The sequence below is a fragment of the Lampetra planeri genome, chromosome 7, assembly GCF_965212315.1.
Source record: "Lampetra planeri chromosome 7, kcLamPlan1.2.h2, whole genome shotgun sequence".
Taxonomy (NCBI): Eukaryota; Metazoa; Chordata; class Hyperoartia; order Petromyzontiformes; family Petromyzontidae; genus Lampetra; species Lampetra planeri.
The window spans coordinates 15,766,645-15,781,108 of NC_136113.1; the positions used below are offsets into that span (position 1 = coordinate 15,766,645).

At 44.6% G+C, this 14,464-nt stretch overlaps 1 protein-coding gene across 3 annotated transcripts in view; it reads left to right on the forward strand.

Annotated features, from left to right (window-relative positions):
- The window catches only part of LYST (lysosomal trafficking regulator), a 138,296-nt gene that overhangs the window by 19,523 nt on the left and 104,309 nt on the right, over window positions 1-14,464 (forward strand). For all 3 annotated transcript variants that reach the window (XM_078596535.1, XM_078596536.1, XM_078596537.1), the window contains one exon: window positions 9,518-9,609. In XM_078596535.1, coding sequence (XP_078452661.1) covers window positions 9,518-9,609 — 92 coding nt within the window. The remainder of the gene's footprint in view (window positions 1-9,517; window positions 9,610-14,464) is intronic.

Below are 14,464 nucleotides of genomic sequence, written 5' to 3' on the forward strand. Positions count from 1 at the left end.
TCAAAACTTCGTGCCGTATTCATTATTCATGATAGTCCATCATCTGTCTTCCATTTAAGTCCTGTAGGATGTGATAGTGCTAGAATTCATTTGGCTTACTTTCAGGCACAAGGTCATGGGGCCAGCTGTGTCCGAGTCAAACTTCCGGCGAGACATTTATCCGCATATGGATGATGCCTTTCAATGCCATGTGGTGGCAGGATAGCTTAGTGCACACGCATCGGATAGGCAAGGCACACACGGAGGATTTCCGAGTCTAAAACCGTTGCCTTGAGTCCTCCATCAAACAAGATATGCTGCACGAGTATGCCCCGTCACTTACATGAACCACAAGTGTGGTAATGATGATAATAAATATCATTCACGTGGCATAGTGGTGTACCCAAGTTGGGGGTCGCTTACAGGAGGAGCACACGTTCTCGCTGTCACTTTGTCTTCTCTGGGCACCACGCTCACCTCCGTGGCGACAGGGGGAACTGATGTGAGGTGCACAGCAAGGGATGGGCTATTACATACGAGTTGCTTTGTGTTGTTGAGGAGTAACACCGGTAGCCTAGTGTGGCTTTTGGCATGGGCCGCCCTGGTGCAAGGAATGGAATGGGACCACCTGTCCAATATAACAACTCCTTTGGCCGGCGCCTGGACCCCCTCGACCCCTGGGCCCTCGGGCAGTTGCACCGCCTGCACACTTGATAGCTACGCCAATGAGTAATGCACACCGCCAGACCTCGCACTGGGCAAGAGCCAGGAAAACGAATAAATAATGCAGCGGTGCGTTTCAACTCTGGCCACGTGCGAGTCAGTTGCAAGTCGTTCATCCACACTGTCTATCGTGTTGTGCATTTCTAGGGAAACACGTTTACTGCAGATTAAGCAGGCCTGTTGGTCGGTGTGTGTGTGTGTGCGCGCGCCTCCGTTGTGTGCCTGAGAGGTGCTGCAGACTTAAAAGCTAGCCCCGAAGCAGACACTTGCTCCAATGTTCGTCACTCGGCACATGTCATTGCACACGTCGCCCCCCGGTCATCCCACTCTGTGTGTTATTTTGGCACAAAGCAGCATTATGGAAAATTTGGCGGGGGTCAGGGAGAGGCTCTGCTGCTGCACACCTGGGGGGCCTGGGGGGCCTGGGGGGGGGGAGCTGTCGGGCCACGTGGACTAGCCGTAGACACACGGCCGATGCCTCGCCCACAGAACTTCCCTGATTCCACCCCGAATTGGTCGTGGAGTTCGCTCAAGACGCGAGGGCCCATGGGACCTCGGTAGACATGCAGCAGCAGCAGCAGCTCCGTGTGTTTCCTAGCATATGCACGAGCCAGCTATGTGTGTCTGTAGCCTTGGCTGTAGCTGAGTACAGTGGTGCTTCACCCAACAGTTTTTTTCAATGGCTTTTGTGTTTTCTGTTTATAAGCCAGGTCCCACGTGAACAAAAATAGAGTCGAGTACCGGGTACTTTCCAAGTTGTTATATTTAATAAAAAAAAGACCCGAGTTAAATGATCAGCCAAATCATGCACGTGTTAATATGAAATATGAAGTATAACAATTCCCGCGGTTGGAATTTCGTGGGTTGTGACTTTGGTGTATGCATGCTTGTGGTCGCAAAGAAATTATTGTCTGGGAAATTGAGAGCCAATTGGGCAGTGTGTGAAAAAGAAAAAACCCAACTCACCCAACGATAATACTGTGGTCTTAAAAGGAAAATATATAAAAGGTGACGTTTTGAGTAATGGCCCTTCTTTGTAGCACATTAAATGTGCTATGTATGTACGCATGTTGAACTTCTAACGCGCCGTACGTAGCCAACCATGCTAGTCGGAGGTGCGAAAGTATTTCTTAATCCTGATGGTCTCTTGTATAGGTTGTCTGACTACTGTAGCTGGGCAGACGTTTTTGTCTTTTGCGAGCCTGCTGAATTGCGGTGGAACGTAGTATAATATCACTGCTGTTTGCACGCGAGAAGTTATTATTTTACTAAAGTCTTCTTGCAAGCGTGTGTGTGCGCGCGTTTCTTTCTAACACCGTACATTCTCAACTGGTAAACACTTCCTTCAGGAAATTGGCAAATGCCGTAGCGATGTTATTGATGATGAAAGTTTTGACTTTTTTTGTTATTTGTGGTTGTGCACCACTGCAAAGGCAGTAGCTTCCCAATAAATGAACAATGCGTAACGCTTGGCAACATTTTATTTGATCGCGAACCAAACGAGTAAAAAAAACTGTGTGTCACATTTGCCGTTTTAAAGCCAGAGTGCACATCGGTTTTCGGTTACAGGAGAAGGCAGCTCTTACCGAAGGGTTGTCCCTGTAAATGTTTGTGCTGACAACTGCTGGAGGGGTGTTGGTGTCCTGTCAAGAGCGGGTTCGAGATGACGGCTCACAGTCCCAGCATCAATGGTTGACAACGTAAAAAATATTAAATACTTAATGGGATAAAAAGCTTTGCTCGTTATCGCTCCCAAGAGTGGCACTGTAAGTTGAATAAGAAGACTGTAAATTCATTTATTTATATTGACAATATTGTGGAATGAAGGAAAGTATGAAGTGCTTTACATTTATTTTTGTAGAAAGTGATTTTTTGCTGTTTAGAAAATGCACCGAGTATCAATCGAACTCTGGGTGATGTTTGGAGGAGTTTTTATTTTATTTTACATACCACCACGTGGTCTGTGTCGATCAGATTTGGTGAGTCGATTCAATTTGCCACGGTTTAGATAATATTTTAATAATAATGCAGGGTTAGATTCATTAACTAGAACAGGTTAATCAGATTATGCATGGAATGAGTGGGGCGTGCAAGAATCGATGGCATCTTTTATGATCGACGCAGATCTGTAATGGTACGTAAACGTGCGAGAATCAGACTGGAGGAGGAATCTGATGAGCTATGAAGCTCTTTCTCACAGATCTCCAGTGTGGGCACGGGGTCAGCAAGTTACAAAAAAATAGAAGGAAGCTCAAAGACGAGACAAATGGAACCATGAAAATACATGAGGAGTAATTAGGTTGTGTAATTGACCCTTGAAGATGAATAGTGACAAATTGTTTAATCATGAGGTTGCTGCACCATTAAATGTTACTAGTTATTAAAAAAACAGTTACAAGCCAAGATAAGAGAGTCGTTTGCAGTATTGGCTTCTTCTGTTCATTTATTTAGTCTTTATTTCCAGTTTAATTTTAACGGTCATCTCTGCTTGTTTTAAATATTTATTGTTATAAAATTATACTTTTACGACGTGCAGCCACTCCGTTTATTTTCTTAGTTTTTTTGGTAAATTCACGTAGAATAAAAATATGAATAATAAAAAAAATGTCATAACTGGCTGTAATGTTTCTATTTAAAACCTGGCAGCCCTTTAATTGGTGGGAGCCCACCACCTGTAACATCATTACCCACTACTACCATCACCTCTAGCAGCAACCTCCACCGTCAGCCGTGCGAGTGTTTAAAGAGAGGTGCAATGATTACTTGGCAGCCCTTTAATTGGTGGGGAACCCACCACCAAAGCCGGCCATCACCCATCACTTACATTAACATGAGCTGCCCCGCCCATGCTGCTGACAATTGGGCTACGCCCATTTTAAACCTTTATAGGCAGTTTGCCTTTAGAGGCTATAACCCCCTTTTCCTGATGACGACCGCTTGTGTTGCGATCAAAACGTCGTGGTTTTATTTTTTTTCTACGTGACTTTACCGAAAGAACCAAAGAATATGAATTCCTGCAGTCACGAAAGTTTTAAGTAAAAATTTCACTCCATTTATTGTTATATAAGATTTTGACTTTAATCTGTGCGAGTAAAGTAAATGATCAATATAAAAGAAAACAGATTCTACATAATCGAAATAAAACAAATTATTTAGCGATCCAATGGTCTTTCCAGTCAATTGTGACGGCAGTACTGTTCAGCCGATCTCCCAAACATAGGTCTGTGACTGGGCAGTTTCCCTGTGATGACCCCTGTGATGGAACACTCTTGATGCAGATCATTGGGGTGTTTTTAAAACACATTGATTGTCAGCGGTAAAGGTGCAGCCCTGGAATTTGTTGCTCAAGCTGCCACAGGCAGAAAGGGTACTCTTGGGGGCCCCTCCAGAGGATATTTGGCACACATACTCTTCCATGCTGGTCAGATATCTTGGAAGAAGCACCCACACTTGACCCCATGGCACGTGACCGGCTGTTTGACTGTGGTGCACCCATTTATACTGCTGTGTGGACAGCGCGAGGGGGAATTGAATATACTCACCCATTTGGTTTCAGTTGCCATACCAGGGGAATAGCCAGTCCAGTGTGCTGACCATGACACTCGGACGGCATCCGTATGAATGCAGCGTGTTGCGTAGCAGGTGTACCTTTCACTGGTGAAATATTTCTGGCTGACACTGCTGCTTCGTGTTTCATATTTCATTTTTAGAAGTGTGCGTGTTTTTTATTCATGCAAATGTACAACATTTTACACAAAGTAATCGTGTCAAGCAGGTGTGTAAGTGTTAAGTAATGGTCTGCAAGTTTGAAATTGTGTTATTTGCTAAACTGCAAATAGTGCAAAAGGGCTGTTCTGCTCAGTTTCAATGGAACAATGTGTTATTGTATGCTCACTGCAGCTTATGATTATGTGAACCTGTACCTATACTTTAGTCTGGTAATGGATTATTTATGATTGTATCCACTACAATATCTTTACCAAACAGAACTGTCTTGCAGGTTTGCCCGATGTGGAGTTTGCACAGGCAAGCATTGTCACTGCCCAACAATTGTGAATTGTAATCGTTAAGTGAAACAAGGTTGATGCAACAAGCATTCGATAATCACGTTGAGTCTTGAGTTGGTAGCACTTCGAGAGGTTAATTGTTGGGCTCACTACAAACGCAACATTTCAAATGGCATATGCTTTGGCACGTTGGGCATACAGCTTGCAGCAATTTTAACAAATGTTAAATGTTTAAGTGCTTTCTGTAAAATAAAATTTAAAAAAGGTCCACTATTTATTGCGACCACATATTGCGCAAAATGTGAACGGTCAAAACTTAGAAACGAGATCATTAACTCCGCACAAAAGTTTGGGAGCCAGAGAGTGCGCGGTGAGATTAAATATTCATGCTGCCCCCTTGACGGGTTGCTTACGAGTGTTTCATTAACATTTGGAGAAGTGCTGCCCAGTTCCGGCCGGCCTCTTGCCAACTGGCCCCCACAGGACACTTGAGGGGCAATTTATTTATTTATTCATTGTTGTCATTTCTCTCTTCTGTCAAAAGGGGTGGATGTTTCACGGGATGAGCGGGACGGCTCGGAGGCCACGAGGGGTGGGCGCTATCTTCCTGTTGGTCACGCTGGATAAGTGGAGGCCTTGGAATGACGCTCTAGAGACCCCCCCCCCCCCCAGCTGCCAATTGACCGCAGGGTTTATTTGGCAAAAACTCCAAAGCAATTACGGCTACTTGAGAGATAGAAGCTGTCGGGGTGCCCACCGGAGCGCCGTTTGAATTTAATCGGACGACTCCCTGTTTTTTTTCGTACATTTTCTAAAATAATTACGTCAAGGCCTTCTGTGAGCACCACTGCTTGGATGATGCCCCCAGGGCCTCCCACACACTGGTGCACATTGTGAGGCTTATTTTGACAAATGCTCCACCTCGCTCGTCAGTGTGGGTTGGGGATAAATAAATAATGTTGCAACGTGTATATATATATAAAATAAGTGTGTGCTGCACTCTGTACGATTGATATCTGCTGTACTGAGATGGTTATGAGTCACTCCTTCGGTAATTCAATGAATTGTCACGAATTGAACAGACTTTTAAAAAAATGCATCAATCGTTATGCGTGTTTCCACTGACGTTACGTGCTTGTTTTCTGAAGCAGTGTGGGAAGGTAAGGTTTATAAGCTACTTTTTTTAAGGGGGGGGGGGGGCATTTAGATCTTAGGGCTAGGGTGGTTTAATCAGGATAGTTTGACTAACTTCATTTTTAAATGAAATATAAGTAAAATATGCATTCATGTCCGAAACAAGGGGTATAAACTTTGTCATTATTTCTGGATCGACCTGCGTATGCATCACAGCCCCACAGACCACCTGGAAGATTGTCGCAGACCACCCACTGGTGGTACCGGGGAACCAACACTTTTGTGACCTTCATCGTAGCGATTCTAATGTAATTGCCGAATCACCTAAACGCCCCGGTGCAGGCACGCACACACACAAAGATGCATGCACACGCGTGCACATGCACGCGTGCACATGCACGCGTGCACATGCACGCGTGCACATGCACGCGTGCACATGCACGCGTGCACATGCACGCGTGCACATGCACGCAAAAAAAGGGGAAACTTGACTGCCACGTTCGTTGTGAAATTGTTGCGCCCGGTGGAAGTTGGCACAGCCGAGGTGGTGTGGGTGGGTTTGAGTGGAACGAGATAAGCGCAGACGCAGATGGCCGGTTGCAGGCCCGGCTCGATGCCAGTGTTTAAATCCAGGTCCGTGAGCCGCTTTTGTGGTGGGCTCATTTTTTTGTGTTGGTGCGCACGGGAAATTAATCTCCTCTTGGACAGAGAGCCCTTCAGGTTTGGCTTTCTTCCGTGCCTCATTTGCGCACTGTACCCCACGAACACTAAAAGCTGCAACGTAAATCTAGAGAAGGGTAACCTTGGCTTGCTTCTGCATGGGAGCCACTGTTACACGTGGTGGCTGTACGTACGTATGTTTAACTTCTTTTGCACCGTGCTAATCGGAATTGCGGGGGAAGGACAGCAAACTAAACACAAAGTAGTTCCAAAAAAATTTGTTTTTAATCGAGGTGATTTCAAAGTGCATAGCTCCAGTTTACTTCCTAATATCGGAAGGAAGAGGATGTCGTTACCCAAGCACTGGCTTATGCATAAATGTTTGGCTGCACGAGGATTTTTAATGCATCTCAATGGTAATTGCACTGCCTGGAGAGAAGTGCATCTGAAAGCGCGTGATGCAAGTGACCGTCTTTGTTCGATGGTTCGCCAAAAAAGGAAAAGCCTCACTTCTGATGTCATGTGCTGCAAAGTAACGCATACTTTGCCCAGCATTTTCTGCTTTTTGGAATCTGTCCTCAACGGATGTTAATGTTAGTTTCTAATTAAACTGTGTTTGCCATTGCAGTCATTTTTATTGAAATACCTCTACAGGTCATAATAAATGGGGGAATATTTTCAGCACACTTGTTTAACGTCTTGTGTGTGTGCTTGAATTGCCAAGTGTAACTTATTTTTTTTACATCTGTACCCCTGATTATTTGAGGGTCCTGCCAAGTTTTCACAGAAGGAGGTGATGTTGTAATATGTACTCCCAATTGTATGTATGTAGGTTGAACTTCTTTCGTACTATACGTAGCCAACCGTGCAGGTCATTTTTTACAATAGGATGCTTTAGCCAACACCGGTTACATTGTACGTTTGATTGTAGCTTTGGGGGGACACTGTGTAAAACCTAGAGGAAACGCATGCAGAACAGGGGGAGAATATTGCAAACTCCACACCAGTCCCTTCTTGCTCTGAGGCATGAGCGGTAACCAATGCCCGCCGCCACCCTGCTGCCCAGTTTTTCCCGATCACCAAATCGCCCGAAATGCACCCGATCTCAACAGATCTCAGCAGACCAAGGCAAAGTTGGGCCTGCACAGTGCGTGGATGGGCGATGTCCACGCGTAACACAGGTAGTATTGCAGGCTGCTGCGGGGCTATGTGGGGGGCAGCAGAAGGAAGTCACAGCGAAAATGAATTGTTGCACTCATTTTCAACGCTTCCACATCTGCAAAAAGCAATATCAAGTCATAAAATTCCGCTATTATGTAACGTTGCTGTAAAACTGTCAGAGGCATCGGGCGGAATGGTGTCTCGTACCGGGAATGGATTTTTTTGTGCGACTACACGAGCCTGCAAGCGTTTTAATGTACTTTTTATTATTACATTAATAACACAATAAAGTCTCAATGTGTGGTGTCACGGGAATGAATGCAAAGTGTTGCGTAAGACTGCTTCGCATTTATTAGATCTCAAATAAGGTGCAGCCTTTGAAATTCCTGAATGATAGGCAGCCTGGGAACTATTTCAGCACATAAACATCACATATGCACACACATTACATTGATAACCGCTGCATTTATATGCAACTCGCATTATAGTAATTAAACTTATACTTAATAAGCACGAGTCAGCATGTTGTAAAGTTTGTGCTTTTTGAGACTCTGCCCTCTGTCTTCTTTCTGCGACTGTGATTTTTTTTTTCATATTTACGTGATCTAACCCAAAAAGAAAACCTTTATTATGGGTCATATGGGTCATATGGGTCGTGGAAGCTTACGTGTTTCACTGATTTCTAAAGTCTGCACTTAGGGGAAGTATCTGACTGGCTCAGAGGTCAGAGCAGTGAGGCCAACGCAGCTGCGACGGCTTCAGTCCAGGAAGCCGCCTGTGATGCAATACATTTCCCAAATGTAATTCACTGGTTTCTCCACGCGTCTTGCTTGTGTCTGCGACTTGCCGTCATAGATTTGTTATCAATTAAACTTATTATTCTTTTTGTGAATTCATGGTCTCATGTTGTTGCCATGGTCTGCACAAAAAAAATTGACGTTCAAATGTTTTTTTCACGTGATGTAGCACAAATTCCTGACTAATGAACATATACGTATTAAATGTCGTCAAATGAACGTGTGTGTGTACAGCAAGATACACAAAGTTGACTTAAAGGGATCTAAGTTTCGGTCCTGTGATTTCTGCCTCCACTAGTTGTTCTCTAACACCTTGTCTCTTATCTGTAATGCGATTGTAACGAAATTGAGAAAATATGTAAAAAATAGAAAAGGCTTCTTTCAGGCAGACTTCCATTTCAGATTGTTTATTAGGCACAGGTGGAGCGTTTGCTACTTCCTTTGAAACCCCCTATTGAAAACCAATAAGTAAATCACACAATAACACATCCAGTGACTTTCTATTTACAGTTTAACCTTCAGTGCTGCTGTTCATTGTCTGCACATTTATCAGATGCCCTTCCCTTAAAGATGCTCGCCCTATTGATTTTGCGCCCGAAGCTCCGTTATACTTTGGGTTTTTACTGCGGTAAAATATACGCTTGCAACTTAAATAAAATGTTCTCGCTTGATCTTTCTGAACCAGCTTGTTATTTTGAGACTTGGAAGTTTTCTTGGCCATCTATGACATCAGAATGTGCTTGCGAGCACATTTTGTGTGTACGGTACACACATCTTTTTTTAACGATTCAGTTTGAACTATATCAAAGTGCATTTGAGAATCATATAACAGGCACGGAGTGCCGCTATTCTCTTTGATTGAAGCAAAAGTTTAGTGGAAAAAGAAATGACCGGCACCTTAATATTGTACCACTCCTTGCAATGGCTTGGTTGAATCTTTTTTTTCAAATGCAAAAATTGCGTTATTGATTAATTGCCACTTTAATTCATCCTTTCACGGGAAGAGTTGGCGATCTGCGCATCTCTTAATGCTCTGCGTCATTGTTTGTGCTGCAGGAGAGGGAGGCCCGGCTCGACAAGTTCCTGGCTCTGCTCCACCATTACCGCTGGAAAGGAAACCTTTGTCTTTTCGAGCTGGAAAAAATCTGGTAAGATCTCGAGTTATCCCACGTATGTTGAACTTCTTTCGCAATGTACGTAGCTATTCGTGCTAATCCGAGGTGTGGGGGAAAGAAAACAAATGAAACATAAAAAGTAGTTGTAAAGAAATTGGTTTTCAATCTAGAATTAAAAGTGCACAGCTCCATTGGCTTCCTAATAGCAGAAGGAAGAGCGTTCCAGACGGCCACTGAAGCGCATCTGAAAGCACGTGATACAGTGACCATCTTTGTTCGATGGCCAGCCAAAAGCTGCCCTGAAGGTTTATGCTCCTTGACGAGATGGGCAAGGTATTGTGGTCCATCCCAATGGTTAATGTGGTGTTCGATCGTTAGATTTAAGATAAAATTACTGCAGCCACTCTTGTCACTCATTTTCACTTACAATACCTAATTAATATCTTCACGATATAGTAATAAGAGTAATAATTATATTATTGATGTAGTACGATCAGAAACCTGTTACTCTCACTGAAATGCTTGTGGGAAGCTGTGACATTATATTCCTTCCAGCCGATGGCACAACACCCGAAGGATTCACCAAAATATTTGTTGTCGACAGTAACACTTTTGCAAAGACGTGAATGCCCGTTTGATTAAATTATCTGGTTTTGTAGAAAGTTGCATGTCATTAACAGCCTTTTTTTTCAAAGTAAGTGGAGCGGTGTTGCGTAATTGGTCGCGCACTGCGCTGTGAACCCAAAATCCTGAGTTTCCACTCCTGGCCATGGTTAACATCGATGGCTCGTGATGGCTTAACTGGTCACCAACCGGTCACCAACCCGCACTGACCAGCACGGTGAAGTGTGGCACATTATATTGATTAATTTTCTCCCTTGCCCCAGTTTCATTACAGTTGAGATGCCTCTTTATATATGAAAATTGCTCGTTATTTCACATTCGCCACGTGATTTTCATGCAGCGACCGGATTTGGACGCGTCAATATTGATCAGTGCTGCCAATGAGAGCGTTCATTTTAAATACAGGGAATGTCTACTGTAAATGCTACTGCATGCGCCAATATATTACTCGCCCAATTAGGCATTTCTCTGCTCGCGCGAACTTGCATTCATTAAGTGGCTGTCTGCTTTCACGCTCTGCAACGCTGTAAGTGCATGGCATATACCCCATGGCTTGGAGAACTGCAAGAGATTGTGCGCATTTATTGAAGCAATAAATAACGACAATCACAAAGCGTGTTGTGTGTAGAATATGTAAGCAGAATCCCGTTCTGTATCTGCACGTTCAGATAAAAATATGTTTGGCCCATCAAAAATTAGTCTTTCTCGACTAATATTCCTCGGCAGCGTTTTGTTTAAGGAAGCAAACGCTGTGCCGGTTTCTACCTGCTGGGTTTCATCAGCAGATTTGATATTTGTCGAATTAATTCACGAAGCTTTCTTGAATTATGAGCTTGTTGCAGCCTAGAGACCCTTTTTAAAATGAATAAAAAAACGTGGGCTCTGTGGACCATGTCTCCGTGTTTTGGTGACAGACCAACCCCCCCCCCCCCGCAGGGAGACTTGACGCGAGTGCACTTTACAAGCTGGATATTAATTTCCTCTTGAGCAGCACTCCCTAGCGCGGTGCACGCCTACGTACACTTTCGGTTGCGGGCGGGGGGACGGTTATATTTTTTTAATTTTATGCTGCCAGTCTTACTTGAGGAATCCCTTGATGGAAGAACTGGGCGGCATGATTTGCGCCTCGTCGCGCAACATGTCTCCCCGGCAGTGCGTTCACGAGAGCCCTCGTGTGTGTGTGTGCGTGCGTGCGCGCATTCGGTCATGAGAGACCCATCCTGCTGTATGCTGGACCACGTGTGCCTCGAGCTCGTGTCGTCTGGGAGATAAAAACGAGTGCGTGGAGGCAATGAGGGAGCAGACGGAAAAACACTATGTGCGAAAATAATTTCATGCATAGCTCTCTGCAATGTTGTTGGCAGTGTTTAGCTCAGGGGGGGAGAGGGGGGAATTTGTTTGTGATTCGCTGGAGTTTAGCCGAGAAAATGGAACATACGGAGACGGTGTTTGCGCTGAATTGTCATGCATTAGTCTGACATCACGGATAACAACGTAGACGTGAAAATTATGTACGTGGGCAATTTGAGCTTTCACTTTTGGAGTCAACGGGGTTTTCTACCGGTGCTTACATTGTGGGCCATACCTGCAGAGTGTTTTTTCATCGCCAATTGTTTTAGAAATGTTTATTTTTTGCATTATGTCCTCCATTGAGAAGTGTTGCCTCCTTAGAATTGTGCTGTTTTTGGCAGCTCATGGGAAGAATAAAACATCTGTTGAGTGAACAAAGGCATGATTTTATGGCACAGACTGCTCCCGCGGGGTAATTACCCATCATTGCATACATTACGAAGTAAACATCACCATGCCATTGGCTGTTAGTGTATGTTTTGTATGCCAGGACTGCTTCATCACCATATAATAGTGCAGTTAATTTCTGCACGATAAAAAAATTACCAATTGAAAAGAAAGACCTGAAGAAGTGGCTAAGAGTGTCGATATAACAGTGTACATTGAGAGACGTGTCTGTCCATTATCACAGTGCTGTTCTAGCAATCGCAGCGATTTCATGAAAATTAAAATTAACCGCAGGTCTAAAAGTGAGTGCCCCCTTTGGCTTAATGAGGCGGGTTTGATTGTGCCACTGTTGATGTGAGATCACAATGTTATTTTGGAAGTGCACATTATTTTATCGATCTGTTGGAGGTTGATTTGAAATGTTACTATGGAATGAGAGCATTTGGCACGGGTCCGCTTTGGGGGATCGAGTGGTGAGAGGCCATCGGGGACACGAGCCTATCCTTCACTTTCCCCGTCTTAGCTCGTGCTATCTATGAAGCGCACGTCGCAAATAGAGTATTGCAATCGTTCCATCGTTTCAACTATACACTAATGCTGTATGATGATGATAATAATAATTAGCAATGCTTTGTCATTCCCTTGCTGGAGGAAATAAACAAATATCCACGCCGTAGCGATCTTAGAGGTTTATAAAAAAAGTTTTGTTCCTTGTCACTGGGGTTTGTATCTTGTATAACTTGCTTTTTCATGAACTGGAAGAGGCGTGTATGATGTGTACATCGTTGTGTGTGGTTTTTTTTCCGTTCCTCATTTTTTATCTTCCTACACATTACTCTGCCGAAAAAGGAGGGTGGGTGGGTAGGTGAGGGAGACATTATCCGTGAAGCGTTTCTGGATTTACCCACATATGCAGCAAACACAAGGTGTCAATATGAAGGGGGGGGGGGTGTCGACTCAAACAGTATACATACGGAATATGCAAACGAATAAAAATGCACCGCGTTTTTTTCCTTTGATGCAGAGCGACGAGCTTCATCAAAGCGCAACGGTTAATTGCGCGTGCCGTGCCATTCGCATTGTGCCCTGCGCACACCCATTTCCTCCGCGGGTTTTGCGAGAGCTCACCCGCATCCTTTGCGAATTGTTCGACGGCCAAATGAATTTTCTATTTAGCTCGGTGCGGAGTAAAAACCCTATTGACTTGCGATCAATGCTGGGTTTTTTTACGAACGGTTTTTCGTCATGGTTTTTATATTGCTGACGCATTGTCTGGATCATGACACCCTCCAGGAAAATCGGCCGCACACCCCTGAACTTGCACCCGGTGTCAGTGACGTTACACAAATCTGGCCACAGCCAACTATGCTCGCCAGGTAATTGATTATAGTGAAAAGCTGCGTTCACAATGGTGCAGCAAGCACAATTAACAAACGAACACAAAGCTCAAAACATCCGTCCATAATATTGTCTCAAAAGAAACAAATATATAATCGGTGACATTTCTGGCAACGACCCTTCCAATTTGTGCTCTAAGGAACGGCCATTGCCCAAAGCGTACCCTATTTTATGCACGCTTTATTTTAAGGCAATGTCATTGATGAATGTTTTTGACTTTGTCAATTGTACCAGACAATAAGAAAAGCGTGTCTAATAATCCAGAAAACGTGGGAGCTGATTTTAGTTATTTCTTTATTTTTTCAATGTGGCCCAACATTGGCATAGGTGTGCACCTTAACCAGCAGCAGCAGTCTGCCGTCTGGGTTACAGACGGGGGGGGGCGGGCGGGGGGGACACACACACTCGAGCGCTGTGAGAGGCATGCGCGCACACCACAACAAAAACCGTCATTCGCCACTAAGTGGCGGTGACGTCACCACGACGCTTGTGCCAGGCCATGTGCACCTTGAGACCACGTGAAGTGTCGAACGCCCGCTGGCAGGAGGTCACGGGGCAGACCCAGCAGGTGCCACGGGTCGACTGACCGAGACCGCTCACACACACACGCACACAACAAAAACCCTCGGCACATTAGCAATATGAGCGCACGTTCCGTGGTGCGCGCTCCTCTGGTTGCGCGGGTCAGCAGAAACAGTGGGGTCGGAGAGAAATGATTAAATAGAGTGAGACAGCACGCACGGCAGGTGAAATCAGTGTAAGCTCGGCTGCGGGATAATTCATGACTCTGTCGAGTAAGCGTGTCCCGCTTTCATTATCCTAATCTCTGTGGCTCCGGTATATATCTAGATATATGCAGCAGATACTGCAGTGTTCTGTAGGGTTCATTTTTTTCTGTTATTCCTTCCCGTGTTATTGGCTCCTCACACGTTCTCTTTTACACGTGCTACACTGTAAGCATCGCCCGGTTTTCTTATCTCCGTGTAATGCCTTGTCTTTTTTTTATCATCACTACAACGGAGTCTTTTGTGAGCGGGAACCCCTGTTATCTGGTGTCACGAGCCCATTTCCTAATCCCAAGTGTTGTGTGATTCTTTTTTATGGAGAAGAGGCCTTGGGGGAAGTTGGT